General features: G+C 35.3%; 1 protein-coding gene across 3 annotated transcripts in view; it reads left to right on the forward strand.

Moving 5' to 3' along the window:
* The window catches only part of ARAP2 (ArfGAP with RhoGAP domain, ankyrin repeat and PH domain 2), a 132682-nt gene that overhangs the window by 9648 nt on the left and 109445 nt on the right, over positions 1 to 13589 (forward strand). For all 3 annotated transcript variants that reach the window (XM_052780283.1, XM_052780284.1, XM_052780285.1), the window contains exons 3-6: positions 175 to 254; positions 5088 to 5173; positions 5960 to 6316; positions 9518 to 9587. In XM_052780283.1, the coding sequence (XP_052636243.1) occupies positions 175 to 254; positions 5088 to 5173; positions 5960 to 6316; positions 9518 to 9587 (593 nt within the window). The remainder of the gene's footprint in view (positions 1 to 174; positions 255 to 5087; positions 5174 to 5959; positions 6317 to 9517; positions 9588 to 13589) is intronic.

Genomic DNA, 13589 nt, shown 5'->3' on the forward strand with positions numbered 1-13589 from the left:
GGGGGAAAGTGTCTGGAGTTCAGAAATGCAAAATTGTTTCTTGTTCTTCAAAATTTTTTCTGAGAAGGACAGAGAAATCACAAGCAGAAAAATCTGTGTCCCTTGTTGATTTTATTAGTACTTTAGTAGAGCATTGCACTGTATGACTGTATTTATTTATTTTTTTGCTTTAAGAAACTTTCACAGAAGAAAAGCCACCCATCATCTCTCCATATGGGGAAACCTTTATTTGTGACAACTCTAAAGATGCTGAAGTAAGTTGAGAAGTCTGGACATAAATGGTCTATCTTCACTTTAATCCTCATGTTAAGTATTTTATATTACCCTTAATTCTTTTTTCCTCTGCTTTTTCAGTTCCTGGTACCTTCTCTGTCTTTTTAGGTACATGCAGAAGGTTTATAGTGTAAATACTTGTGGACTAGTGACTTTTCTTAATCTCGAGATACACTTTGTACTCTTCAATAGTAGTAAGAAACTGTAGTGTGTGTTGGTTGGGGGTTTTTTAAACAACACAGGACAGATAACTGACTTTTTTTTTTTTAAAGCATAGAGCTGCCGTATCAAATGCAAAACTGTCATTACAGGCAATTGCAGACTACCTTGATGCCTTCCTTTTACTCTCGTAGGTACAGTGGTATAGTGTAATACTTTGTGCCTAATTGAGGTTAAGTGGTGGGTAATCGTTAGAATTGACTAGTAAAGGTAAAAGTGGCTTTTCTCTCTTCTGATAATTGCAGATCAAGACTGGGCATCTCTACACAGGCTTGTGTATATCCTATGACAATAGCTTACATGTTAGCTTAGATGATCTAATGGTCGCTTTTGGCCATACCCTTTTTTAATTCCTGTATATGAAAATTCTCAGGACTTCTGGTATTTTTCATGCATCCCCTAAACTTGCTGCATACCCAGAAAGTCACTTTCGTTGTAGGATTCTCTGAAGTGAACGTTTTTGTTGGGGTCAGTAATTGACGGTGTGAGTGCCATAGGTGGTGTGTGGACAGACTTCTGAATCATGTAGAGATCTGGGGGGTGAATTAGCTTAGTGAGGCATCCACCAAATGCCGTGAATCCCAGCTCCTGCTTCTGTCTCAGCAGGATGCAGACCAGAAATTGTTGATTCTGTGATTGCATATACTTGTCCCAGCTGATCTCAAGCCACAGAGTTAGAGAAAACAGTAAATTATTCTTAGTTTCTGTCCTGGTCTTCACTCTAATGTTTTACTTTTTAAACTATTGACTAAAATGAAAGCTATTCAAACGGATGCCTAGGATTTTTTTTCCCCAGTTTTAATTTCTTAAGAATTGGTTAGTGAAAACAAATGATTCAAATTTCATTTTCTAATGGGAGTGGTTTTAGAAGCATAAAAATGATCTCTATTTTTGGTGTGTAATTCCTTTTCCTTGGAAATATGTTGTGCTTTTTTTTTTTTGTTGGCTTTCTAAGGAGGTACACATAAATTCATGTCTTCTTTCTCCTAGTTCTTGTTACCTGCACACAAAAGTAACTTTTGAGCTTTTGTTTTCCTTCCTTGTGTACAACATCTTGTCTGTGCCAGTTATTGTCTGTGCCAATGTCTTTAAAAATTCAAAATTTAACTTTGTAATTAGTTCAATGGCATAAGCAGGTTTTCTAGAAAAAGTTTCCTAGCCTTCTTGTTACTTCTTAGCATTATTCTGTACCTTTCATTGAAATGGTTGGATAAAAAAAAGCATAACCAGGAAGGTTGTCAGCAATATTTCTTATCTTACAAAGGCACCAAATACAAAAATACCATGCTGTTAAACTGGATTAACTGCTTGAAATAAAATTGCTGTTTCTGCTGGTTGTAGAATCATGATTAATGCAGTACATTATAACATACTTTCCCTGATCTGAAGATTTGGTTTTTAATTATCACTTTCATGTAAGTGAACAGTTTTTTGAATTATATTTATCATATGCCTGTTGGAAACTTCATAGTTAATTTTAGTTCCATTAGAACTTAATTGCAGACAAAGGTCATAAAGAACAGCTATAAAACAAAGGTCCTAAGATACATTTCACTTTCAGATTTTTTCAGTAGTTATCAAGTATCCAAGGAACAAATAAGAAAGTTTAGATAACACTGTAAAGTATCTGAGATTTTAGAGCTTGTAACTGCTGCTTCATTTTAAAGGATAATCTCGCATAAGAATATAGTTTTGTCTACATAAAAGAAAATGTAGCAAATTATTATACTGACTGACTGGAGTTTGTTCTCAGGGCTTGTAAGTTGGCCATTACCCTTTTTCCTGTTTCATTGGTGTAAAGAAGCAAAGGTTTCTATAGGCTTTTATAAAGGGAGTGTCTGTAGCAATAGGTAATGAGTCACTACAGTCTGGAGGTAAGTGAGCGTGAGAGAACAGGTAATTAAGGTTGTAAAGAAAATATGCCTTTGACTTGGGTCAGGAAGAAAGACAACTAGAAGCAGAAACCTCTAAAGGGCAACCTGAAGAAGGAACTTCTTTTTTAATATTGATTTATAAATAACATAAATAAAAATCCAGATGTTTTAGAGCAGATTTACTGTTGTGTCCAACTGATGAGTCAAGTATATTAGAATCCTTCACAGAAAAACTGAATTCTAATGAGTTCGGGCCTCTAGAGTGAAGTATTGGCTTTATTTCTTGCTCTAGACTGTCAGACTAAATTAAACATGCATATTGAGTTCAGTAAACTATGTGAGCTCCTAAGTGTTGTGATGCTGTGGAATGCTGGCCAGACTGCAAATCTTACCACTTTAAAATAAGAATGCTTAATATATTAAAAGGAGGAATTTATCTTTATGGGCTTGTTACAAAATTTTATTGCCAAACCATGATTCAAGAATCAACCTGAGGAGAACTGTGTGACATTAGCTTTAATAGCAGATCAAGGTAGTACCTCTTAAGGAAGATGCCTGTCTGGAATGGCATTGAGTCTTTGTTTAATGTAGCCTCAGTCCCGATACTCTTCGTTCAGTCTGTGTTTTAGCATTCAGGTTTCCTGACTTCCTGTTGTGATCAGCAAGACTACCTGTTAGAAAAAGCTAAAACCAAAAATGTATCTGAATTACTTCCTGATTGAAAATAGGGGATTTTTATACAGGGCTGCAAGTAGGCAGTTCCATCTCTCTGGGATCCAGAAGCCAGATTTCTTCCTTAAGGGTAGATGCTTCCTATCCATAAGAACAGTACATATTTAGAGACAGTTTCTGTGTAATATATATACACCTATCTTTTAAGATATACTTCTCCCTATAAAGTTGTCTGTAGGAGAAAATGCTGTTGCTAACTACCTTTGTATAATACCTCAGGGATTTGCAGGAGGTGGGAGATGGGAGTTTTTTCTTGTCTTAGGTCTGAGCATCTTGCTCTTGTAATTCTGTAAACAACACACTGGAAATGCTTGGGTTTTAATTTGGGTGAAATATATCTCTTTGTGAGCAAATAGAACTCCCTGTCCCCACAACCTGCCTTCATTTGTGGACTTCTACATTTTAAAATCTACTGGCAATAGAAATGCATTTCTTGATTACTGCTTGGAAGTTCTCAGGCTCCCTGAATTCACTTGTCTAAGTGCTGAAGATTGCAGAGTGGGCACGAGCAGGACATAGAACTGTTATTGTAATGGTTCATGAGGGAGGAAGAGGTACTACCACATAGCTTCAGTGGGGATGGTTTGTGGTTGGTTGCACCCTGATAAGCAAATGAGGATAGAAGATACTGACCATTTGTACTCTGAAAACGTTTCCTGGGTGATGGTATTAGCCTCTTTACTGTTGTGTAGAAGTGGGACACTGGCATTTCCCCTCCTTTTGTGAGATTCCAGGCAATCCAAGCATTTGATAAGCACGGGACAGGTTGCTTTTGAGTTTTGTGTTTAGTTTGTTTGCGAGGTTTATGGATGTTTTGTTTTTTAATTTTTTTTTTTTTTTTTGTCTAATCCTTGGTGCTACAACATAGTTAATAGTGTGGTGTGTGGGTGGTGGTGGTTGTTGGTTTTTGGTGGTGGTGGTTTTTTTTTTTTTTATGATGGATCTAGCTGGCAGAGGAAGGCAGACTGTTCACCTAGGTTTATCCCAGTAGCAGCCTGCGATTTGCACAATTTTTGCTGCAGTGTATACATACTCAGCTTTGGACTATGTGCTTTTTTTAAGCTTGCCTTTTCAAGCTGCCAAGGTACAGCCCTCAAGTACAAGATGAGGTACTGCTGCTCAGAACAAAAATGGCAACTGTTGTGAAAGCTTATTCACTTTTTTCTGCCACCCTTCAGCTTTGTGACATACATATCAAAGCTTAAATGAGTAAATTAAAATGCTTCCATCAGAAAGAATGAAGATGTTCATTTTAGGTTTTGGTTTTTTTTTTTTTTTTTAAAGGAAGAAAGATGAGTAATGAGAAGCTTGGTAATGCAGTATGATTGTCAGATCAAGTTTAGGAAGTGTGAAATGTAACGTTCTTGAACAGTGTTAACCATGACATTTCGTACACTGCAAGCAGTTTGTGATTAAAAATTTCTAAACAAACATTAATAAATGTGCCTTTTAGGAAGAAGATCTTGGCAAGAAAATGTGAAATATTTCCGATATGGCTGACTACAGTGTTACTGTAGGAATTTGAATTTACCTTTATTTTATCTTTAGTGTACTGTGAAGGCTGTACATTTAATTCAGGGAAGAAATATTGATGTGACAGGCTAGCAGTGGCAAATCATAAATGGTATAGTTCATCCCTATGCAACATGTGGCTCTTGAGGTTAGAAAATTTCAAGGTAAAAATAATATTCAGTTGTACTTCAAGAAAAATCAGAGCACTGATATTTCTGTGCACTGGATTTCTTCATCTAATTGGTTTGTATCAGGTATTTTGGACTATGCTCAAATAAGTATTATTTAAAATGAAAATATTTAAAGTAACATTTCTTAGAATACTTTTAAAAATATGATCTTTCAAATGCATGTTTGAAAATGTGGCAAAGAATAGCTTTGCTAATTAGACTGTTGTTTGTGATCTATGTCTACAGTAATTTAAACATCACTTACTACTTCAGTGCAAGTGTTGCTTACAATATATTTCTTTTCTAGGAACTTCATGGAAATGAATTCCTGGCTTGTGGAAATAAATTGGATCTGGGAATGAATGAAGAGTATTCTTCTTACAAGAATCTATGGTATTAAATAAGAGTTATAGAGAAATGCAAAATGTAAAGAGGAAAGAGTTATTTACTGATATCACAAGTAGATCTCTACCTCTGAAGGCACAACCATGACTGTATTTATTTATTTTTTTTCTCCTATTTGAGCCTTTACCCCATGCTATAGGAGGCGAAGTTTGGCTCTGTGGCTGTCCTAAGGCTCTCTAACCCAGGTTTCAGGATCTTTTGTGGATTTGGAAGATGTCCCTCTTTTCCCCAGTCAGAACAAGGAAGACAAGTTTTATTTTTGCATGTCCCCTAGCTAACCATGTCTGAGTACTGTCATACTGACCTCTTCATTAGAAAAAAAACAAACACAAAACTAAACCCCATTCTCTAATCCTGTCATGAGGCAGTGGCCAGTGGTTTGATGAAATGGGAGCTAATGTGCTCCTTAAGTCTTCAGTCTATACCTGGCTTCTATTGAGATGGGAGAAGGAAGAGAGAGGTCATACCGCAAGTCCAATGAGTGAAGCTATTCTTCTGAGGAAGGAAAATCAATTTTAAATTTCTTTTCAGGCTTCTAAAGGAACCAGCAAGTGTTACCTTGCTACCAGACCTGTTGAATGGAGAAAGCAGGATTCAGTATAGTCATAATTAAAAGATAACATTGTGTTTAGCATGTCTGTAGTTATCACAATAATTAAACAAGTTACAAATATATTTGTAATATGTTTTACCAATATTTGTTCTAATTGATAATTTTATGTATTTGTGCATTGTAGCAATATATTAAGAGTAAAATGCACTTTTTCTTTCTAGTTCCTTTAATAATCAGGAAGAGAAGACAAAGGAATTTACAAAAAATGAATCCCTGTCTCAGGAAAACAAGTTATTAGCACCAGAAGAATCTGAAAGTGAATCTGTATATTCTATTGTGGAACAATGTTCTTTACCTTTAAAGAAAAAGAAAAATAAAGCCAAAACACACTCAGCATCTTGTAGTAAGATACAAAGTGGAGATTCAGACCACTTGGTCAGTGAACAAATGCCTTTTCGGCAATTTGATGGAGATCAAACTTCGACTGAAAATGAATCAATAACACCGTATGCTTGTTTTTATGGACCATCAGTAAAGAAGGTTAAAGCAGGATGGCTGGATAAATTATCCCCTCAAGGGTATGGTATTTGCAGTGATTACTGTATAATTGTGAAGATGTATGTTTGCATGAAAAATGTTAAGTTTGTATTTGGTCACTTTACTATTTGTGGTGGGAAAGGAAATGGAACTGTTTTTGTCGCAAGAGCATAGGGCTCTTCTGAATTCTTAAGTTTTTAATGACGTTACCTATTCTAGAGTTTATTTAGGAGGTGCACTCAGGAAAAATGTGTTTATTAATAATGTTGATCACCACTCTTGAACTGTAGCAGAAAAATACAGAATTAATTTGTACCAATATTTCCAATATGTATGTACAATTTTGCTGATTTTCTGTGGGCCACAAAGTAAGTGAGAACAAACTCTGATTCTGAAATACTACTTTACCAATTTAGCTGTAGATGTATAAATCAATAATTAGTGTGACTGGAGATCCTGTTGGTTTCAGAATTGTGCATATAAGTTGAGCTTTGAGTTTAGAAATGCATCTAGGGTGAATTGTCTGCTAGTTTAATTTATTGATGTGCCTAAAGTTTGATGGGAGGAGTCTGAGCCCAGGTCTTGCTTTAAGATTTCAAATAATGAAGAGGAGAGAGGAACACAATAGAAAGAGAATAAACTCTTTGCCACATTTGTAGGTAAAAAATAAAAACAAACCACCCCCCAAAATCTTATGGTTAATTTCTGTTATTTTTTAAAGTTTTTGTAATTGTTTTGTTTTAACCTACTTTAAATTCTAGCTCTTCTTAGGTTGTTTTACACTAAAGAGCACTCTATTATCAGATCTTCCCTTCATAATACTTGCAAACTCTGATGAAATTCTTCTAACCTCCTCTTTAATAAACTGAATAGACTATTCTTCATTTTAAATTGTAGTTTCCAGTTCTCCAGTTGTTCTTATGACTTTTTTCTAAATTCCTTTTTGTATTGAAAGTGGCACAATTCTACTTTTTAAGTCTATTTCCGATCTTCACTAGTACTTAGGATCTAGAAATTAAAGCTGTTGTCCTGGTTGGTGCTGTAATACATCTACTTTACTGTACTCCTGCTCAAGCCTTAGTAGTTCTTCGTTCTTTGTTCTTAGGACTGTATGTTTACCTACACTGAAAGGTGATATTAAACTGTTTGGCCTTTTCTTTCATTATTTGGGGCTATAATAATCATCACTATTCATCAACTAGTACAGCAATTAAAATTTTTTTCAGTTTAGTGACAAAGTTATTGAATTAAAATGGTTGAGAATACAATCTGGTTTGAGCCCACTGGAAGGAGCTCTATTGTATAGCAATTTCCATTTTTTTTGTTGTTCCTTTTTAAGAGTTCTGATTTAGCAAGTTCTAATTTTTTGGATTTTGGCTTTATTTGTGTTGGTACAGTGATACACTGTCGAAGCTGAATAGCAAGAAGGAATAAACCTGGTTTAACAAACCTATTTTACCATCACAGAATTTCAATCTGCTCAAACTTTTTTTTTTATTTTAAATTATTTCAAAAGTTTCATTCATACTTAGGGATTGTCATTGTTTACTTTTGCTAAGGAATCAAAGAATAATTATACACAGAGTCAAAAGGCCTTTTCCCAGTATCATATACATTTGCACATCTTTTCTTCAGAATTGTTAGTGTGTTGACTTCTCGGAGAGCTGCAGGTAGCTTTAACTTTTGTTTTATTTCAATTTTTTTTTTTTCTTTAAACAACGTTTTTGGCAGTTAGCTAATAGAGTGATTGAAAAGTATAGTTCTTGGTTCCCGTTGACTTATCTTGTGCTTTTTGAAGGAACAGAGTTGTGAACAAAGTGTGAAGGCTTTTGATAAAGTACTGCGTGATAATATATTCTTTGAAAAAGATAATGAGTTAACCACAAAATTAGTACTGGTTAGGACTGAGTGAGAACAGTTGCAGGGTCATTAGCCTTGAACCAGTGATATTCCTTCGCTAAATTTCAAGGACTTTCTTAAACGTGGTTTAATGAATGCTACATTTTTTTGATTCCCTTTCTTACAGTACCATTTCTCAAATATCTGAAGACTTAGAGAAACCAACCAAAGGAAAAAAAAAAAACCAAACAATTATTTTTTTTTTTTTGTCCCTTGAAGCACTGTCATTTTTTATTTCAGTCCCTGCCAACTGAATGTTTCTTTCTGTTCTACGCCGCCCCCCCTCCCCTCCTTTTTATAGTGCTCCCATTTACACCTGACACTTTGTGTCTCTTCAGGGGAATGAATATATACTGTTTTCTTAAACTGCTGCAAATCAGGCATTTAAAGTACAGCTTCTCTTTTTAGTTAACTCACTATAAATTGTAAAACCATTCAGTTTACTCACATTGTATGTGGTACTTAGGTTCAGTTTTTCTTCCCTGCATCATCTTGAAGTTTATTGACATTTTAATGGAAAATAGATTTTACATTGGCCTTTCCAGGTTATGAAAAATGATGATTTATTGTAGCCATATAATACAAGTTAATTAAGCCAGAGCTGCTATTTGATTAAAGTTTTGATAAACTATCACAGTCTACTAATCCTAAAGCCGAGCACTCATTTAGCAGGAAAGGAGATAATGTTGGGAAAAGAGATGTTAGAGTGGGGTCTTGTTCTTGCTTAATTAACTTGTTTAATAGATTTTAGAATTGAAACTTTTATAGATGATAACTAATAGGCTGTCAACCTTTTTAATGAGAATAACAGACTACTTCAGGTTCATGTAAAAATAATTTTTTTAGGAGGTCCTTATAGGTTCTCAGCTTTCCTTTTTGGATAGTATCTTACGGAACTTGTAACACTTAAAGGTATACTCTGTGTTCAGAATATTCCTTTGCCTCCAGTAAAAACAGTCAGTTCTTGTCCTTGTTAGTTTCAAGCAAAATTACATTTTTGAAAGTTCTTTTTCTTCTATCACTTCAGCAGTGATATAGAGCACATGGGGAGGAAATAGAAAGAAAACTGAACTGATTAAAAACATGAAGATACTGATTTATAAAAGAAGTCCAGTAATACTCTGCTTCTTGTTTCCAGGTATTTTTATTACATCTGAAATCAGCATCCTCCGTTTGAAAAGATATGATAGGGCTAAGATACGTTTTAATTTTCAAAATGTTTAGGCCCACACACAGGAAGCTAAACATGATTTGACCTTTCTATAATTTGTGCTTGAGACATTCTTAAAAGCCGGTGTTAACTTGTGTTTATAATTTCAATTGTATTAATTTTTGATTCACAGCAAATGTGTGTTTCAGAAGCGCTGGGTTAAATTTGATGGAGACAGCATTTCTTACTACAATAATGAAAGGGTAAGTGGCATGTTTTGGTCATGTTTGGGACAAAATTGCATCGGTGTAATACACACGTTACCATGAAGAAATTCAGAAATAATTACAAATGAATATTCATCTTAAATTCATTTTCAATTGCAAAGTACTAGGATGAGACATTATTAAATATTTTAAGGTGTCCTTGAGATCTTCATATATTGTTCATCCTCTTGTTTCCTAGAAGGGCTTGTATTCCTGACCTTTTCAGGTAGATATTGTCAGAACTTCTTACTTTATTGGAAGAGTGACACTGCTGCATTCTGCAAAACAGAACAGGATCATGCAAAACACATTTAAGAGATCCAGTGTTATTTTGATGGTGGTTGCAAAGTGTCTTGTCATGGGAACCCAGCTTGCTGGAGATTTTGAGAGAAATATTAAATATGTGGCATAGAAGACCTTTTAAAAACCCCAAACGCCATACACTTGTTTACTCTTTAATCAAAAGAAAGTCTCTTCCCTGTTTGTCTTCTAGGAATAATCACATATTATCGGGCTAGGTTATGTTTGAGTGGGTCTCTTTAAAAATCAGCGTAGTACTGCCATGTCAGTGGCTGTTCTTTGGTTCTGTACCTAAGGATCGAGTCTTAGTGAAACATTTCCAGACTCGTGAGTTGTTTTGATTAAAGTAGTTCACTTCTGATACGTGATACAAAAATGGATTTGTAAATCATGGTTTTCGACAAAATGTGTATTCCTTTTGTGAAATGGAGATGTACAAAAGACTTATATAACCTTTTGATACTACTTTTTCACAATAGAAACTACATTTTTTTTAAGGCCTGTTTTAAACGTGGCTTTTTTTTGAAAGATTTCTTTTTGTATTTTTTTTTTTTTATTTAATACACTTTAGACCACTAAAAATTTCTTTTTCTTTCACTCTGTGATTAATTAATTTCTCCTCTTAGAAGAAATGAAGAAGTTCTTAAACTTAAAAGTGACAGATATTTGTGATTGTATAATATGCGTGTTTGGTGGAGATGAGGTTATATGCATGTGTGTTATTTGAAATGCTGGAAAGCCTTTCCTGTTGAAGATGCATATTAAATTAGGAACAAAATACTATTTCAGGTAAAAGTTCCCAAGCAGTGTGCTGGGTGGTGGTAATCAATAAGAATCCTATAGATGCTTTATAATATGCACACTGTTATCCCTATTTTACCAGATTATGAGGGGGGTAGAACTGAAGTAGAAAAAGACTGTTTATTTCCTGAGGAGCCAGAGAAATTAAGAACAAGCTCAAAAAATTATTTACATTGATCTTTATGCCTACTGATTAGGAACATGAAACAATCTGGTTTTACTTGCTTACTTTGCTTCAGTCACAGTAGAAGACATGATTTTGTAGCTGAAGGGAACAATGGAATAACATTTGGATTGCAGTGACAAAAAATATTACCCCTTTATGGTATTCATCCCAGGGCTTCAGAGGAGCAGAAAAGCAGGGTTAGTCATTAAGAAGGACTTGAAAAATACAGCGTTGGGATTTGCTTAACACTGTCTGTAGCATAATTAGGGAAAGAAATGCTAATACAGAATTTTAAATCCTGTATCTGCACTGGGGATGTTTTTTGTTTTTTGAAGGTCACTGAAAAAGTTACTTGGAGATCAATTGCTCTAGAATAGTACATGTTATACATTCGTCTGTCATAGGAGATTCCAGGAATCTTCCTTTCTGCTCAGGGGAATATTTAGCGAGTCACACGATGCATAGAAGGCTGCCAACTCTCCATCCTCCACTGAAAAGGTCTCTCTGATAGATTAGACTATCAGGAGCTTGCAAAAGGCTTGGTCTGAAGCCTCTTTCTCTTGCTTTTCCTGGAATCTGAGTACAAAACCTCACTCCTGGGATCAAAAGAGGTGCTGGTTGGTCTGTGTGTGTATACAGTTTGACCAGATCTGGGTGTCTGTCTTGTTAACTCGATGAGTCACATATGCTAAGAACTTCATATATCTGAGAACTGCGAGGCCTGAAGCAAATTCTGGGAACTGAGGATTTGGTGAAACTCTTGGACTAGCTTGCAGATAGGAGGAGAACATAGTTGGCTACCAGTAGTTCTCAGTGCACAGTGGGATTGTGTTGGGTGAACAGTGGTGTCACTGGGGAACGTGAGTTTTTAGTACAGTGGTCTCTGCTGGATCACTGCTCCCACACCCAGAGTATTCATACTGCCTGCTAGATGGATACCAGCATGTTCCTGCTGTTGCTTGTGGGTTGTTACCTTGACATCGTAAGCAACTATGTGCAGACCCGTCAAGACCTGCATGCAGGTCAGGAGCCGGTTCTGGTAAAAGACAGGGATAGTTACACAGTTTGTTGCAAGGCAGTCTAGCTATATATATTTAAACAGGGAAGTTGTTGTTTTAACTTTAGATCTTAATGACAAGTTCTGTCTATTCTAATGTGTGTTTGTCCAAGGATGTTCCTACACAGGCAAGCAGGTTAAAAGGAATTATACTTTTGGTTTCACATATCAATTAAAAGTGGTTCTCAAAAGGGAACCAATCCATACTCTGATATTTTTCTATTACAAGCAGAGAAGGGTAGACTCAGTGGAATGAAACTGTTTATTTTATCCAGAAACACTACCAATATTAAATAGCTCTATTTGTCATTCAAATTAGGAGTTTGAAAAGAGCAAGGTTCCCAAGAAAGGGAAGTGTACTACATGGCTAATGAAGAGTGAAACAAGTGGAGGGTGGGGGTGGGAAGACATAGAGGGTAGTATTCCTGAAAATGTGTACTTAGCCCATCTAAACGCTTCTCTGAACGATTTAACCTCAATTTTCTAAATGTTTCTCTAATCTTGATCTAGTTGTGCATCAATTCTTATCGATAGAGATCTCTTTTTTACTTTATATCTGCATATATGGAAAAAAAAAGTTTAGTTTTCTACAAACAGCATCTGACCTAGGAACGGTTTTTGTTTGAATCTGTGATGCTGCTCATTTCTTCTATGTTTGTGGACCTGAGCAAGTTGATGTGGTCAGAGCAACATCCCGTGTGGTTTTTGTCTTAACAGAATGTGGTGAACTGAAGTGAGAGCAAACTGAAGAGGGGAAGGTAGAATTTGAGAATTCTTTTCAGCTACCCAATATGCACAGGTTTTGTTTCAAATTTCTTCCTACTTTTGGCAGGAGAACTCTGGTGCTCTAACACGCACTTCGTAGTAAGGCAAAACCTGCTGGTTATGTTGAAAATTTTTATATAAAACCAGCTTAGGGTCCCTGACAAATACATTAATGATTTAGGAAAAAGTCTTGCCTTTTCATGTGGAGAACTTCAATATTTTGTTGTGTTATGTTGCATGTGAGCATAACAAAGAACAAAATTCACTGCAAAACAGGTGAATCATTGTCATTCTTGAAATAGGTCATATTTAATCTGTTGTGGAAGGAAAGCCAAAGCAGTGCGAAATGGTGTTTTCTGGGATCTTTTAGACCAACTCTGAAATACAACTGTCAAGGAGTGACTTTGGGCTGTATTTGAAAATAAAAGTTTTCATCAAAGCAGTTGATATATAAAAAAAAAAAATTTCATTTGCCACTGGAAGATTTTCTGTCAGAGAATTTTTTAGCAGCCTTAAAACTAGTGTATGTCTCTCAGTAACAGAAGAAGTATCTGTGAGGTTCTTGGCTGTGTGTGTTTGTGTTTTCTATATTCTTAAATAATTTCTAGTCTGGAGTATTTCAAAGAGAGAAATTGTATCTTGATCAACAAGAGCTTTTTAACAGTAGGCATTATTTCTTGCACGTGAAGGAGAAGCTGCTGCAGAAAAAAGATTGAGTAATTATTATGGCTTAAACTGTATTTGAAAATATGTATGCCTTGGAGAACAAAGCTTTAAAAAGGATGATTTTTTAAATAGCAAAACCAAAACTATGCTCAGCTTAAAAGGAAACGGACTATTTTTTTTTTAAGCAAATAAAATAAAATAGCTGTGACTTCCAGCAGTCTAAATTATTCTCTTACAGTACCAA

The sequence above is a fragment of the Harpia harpyja genome, chromosome 2 (genome assembly GCF_026419915.1).
Source record: "Harpia harpyja isolate bHarHar1 chromosome 2, bHarHar1 primary haplotype, whole genome shotgun sequence".
NCBI lineage: Eukaryota > Metazoa > Chordata > Aves > Accipitriformes > Accipitridae > Harpia > Harpia harpyja.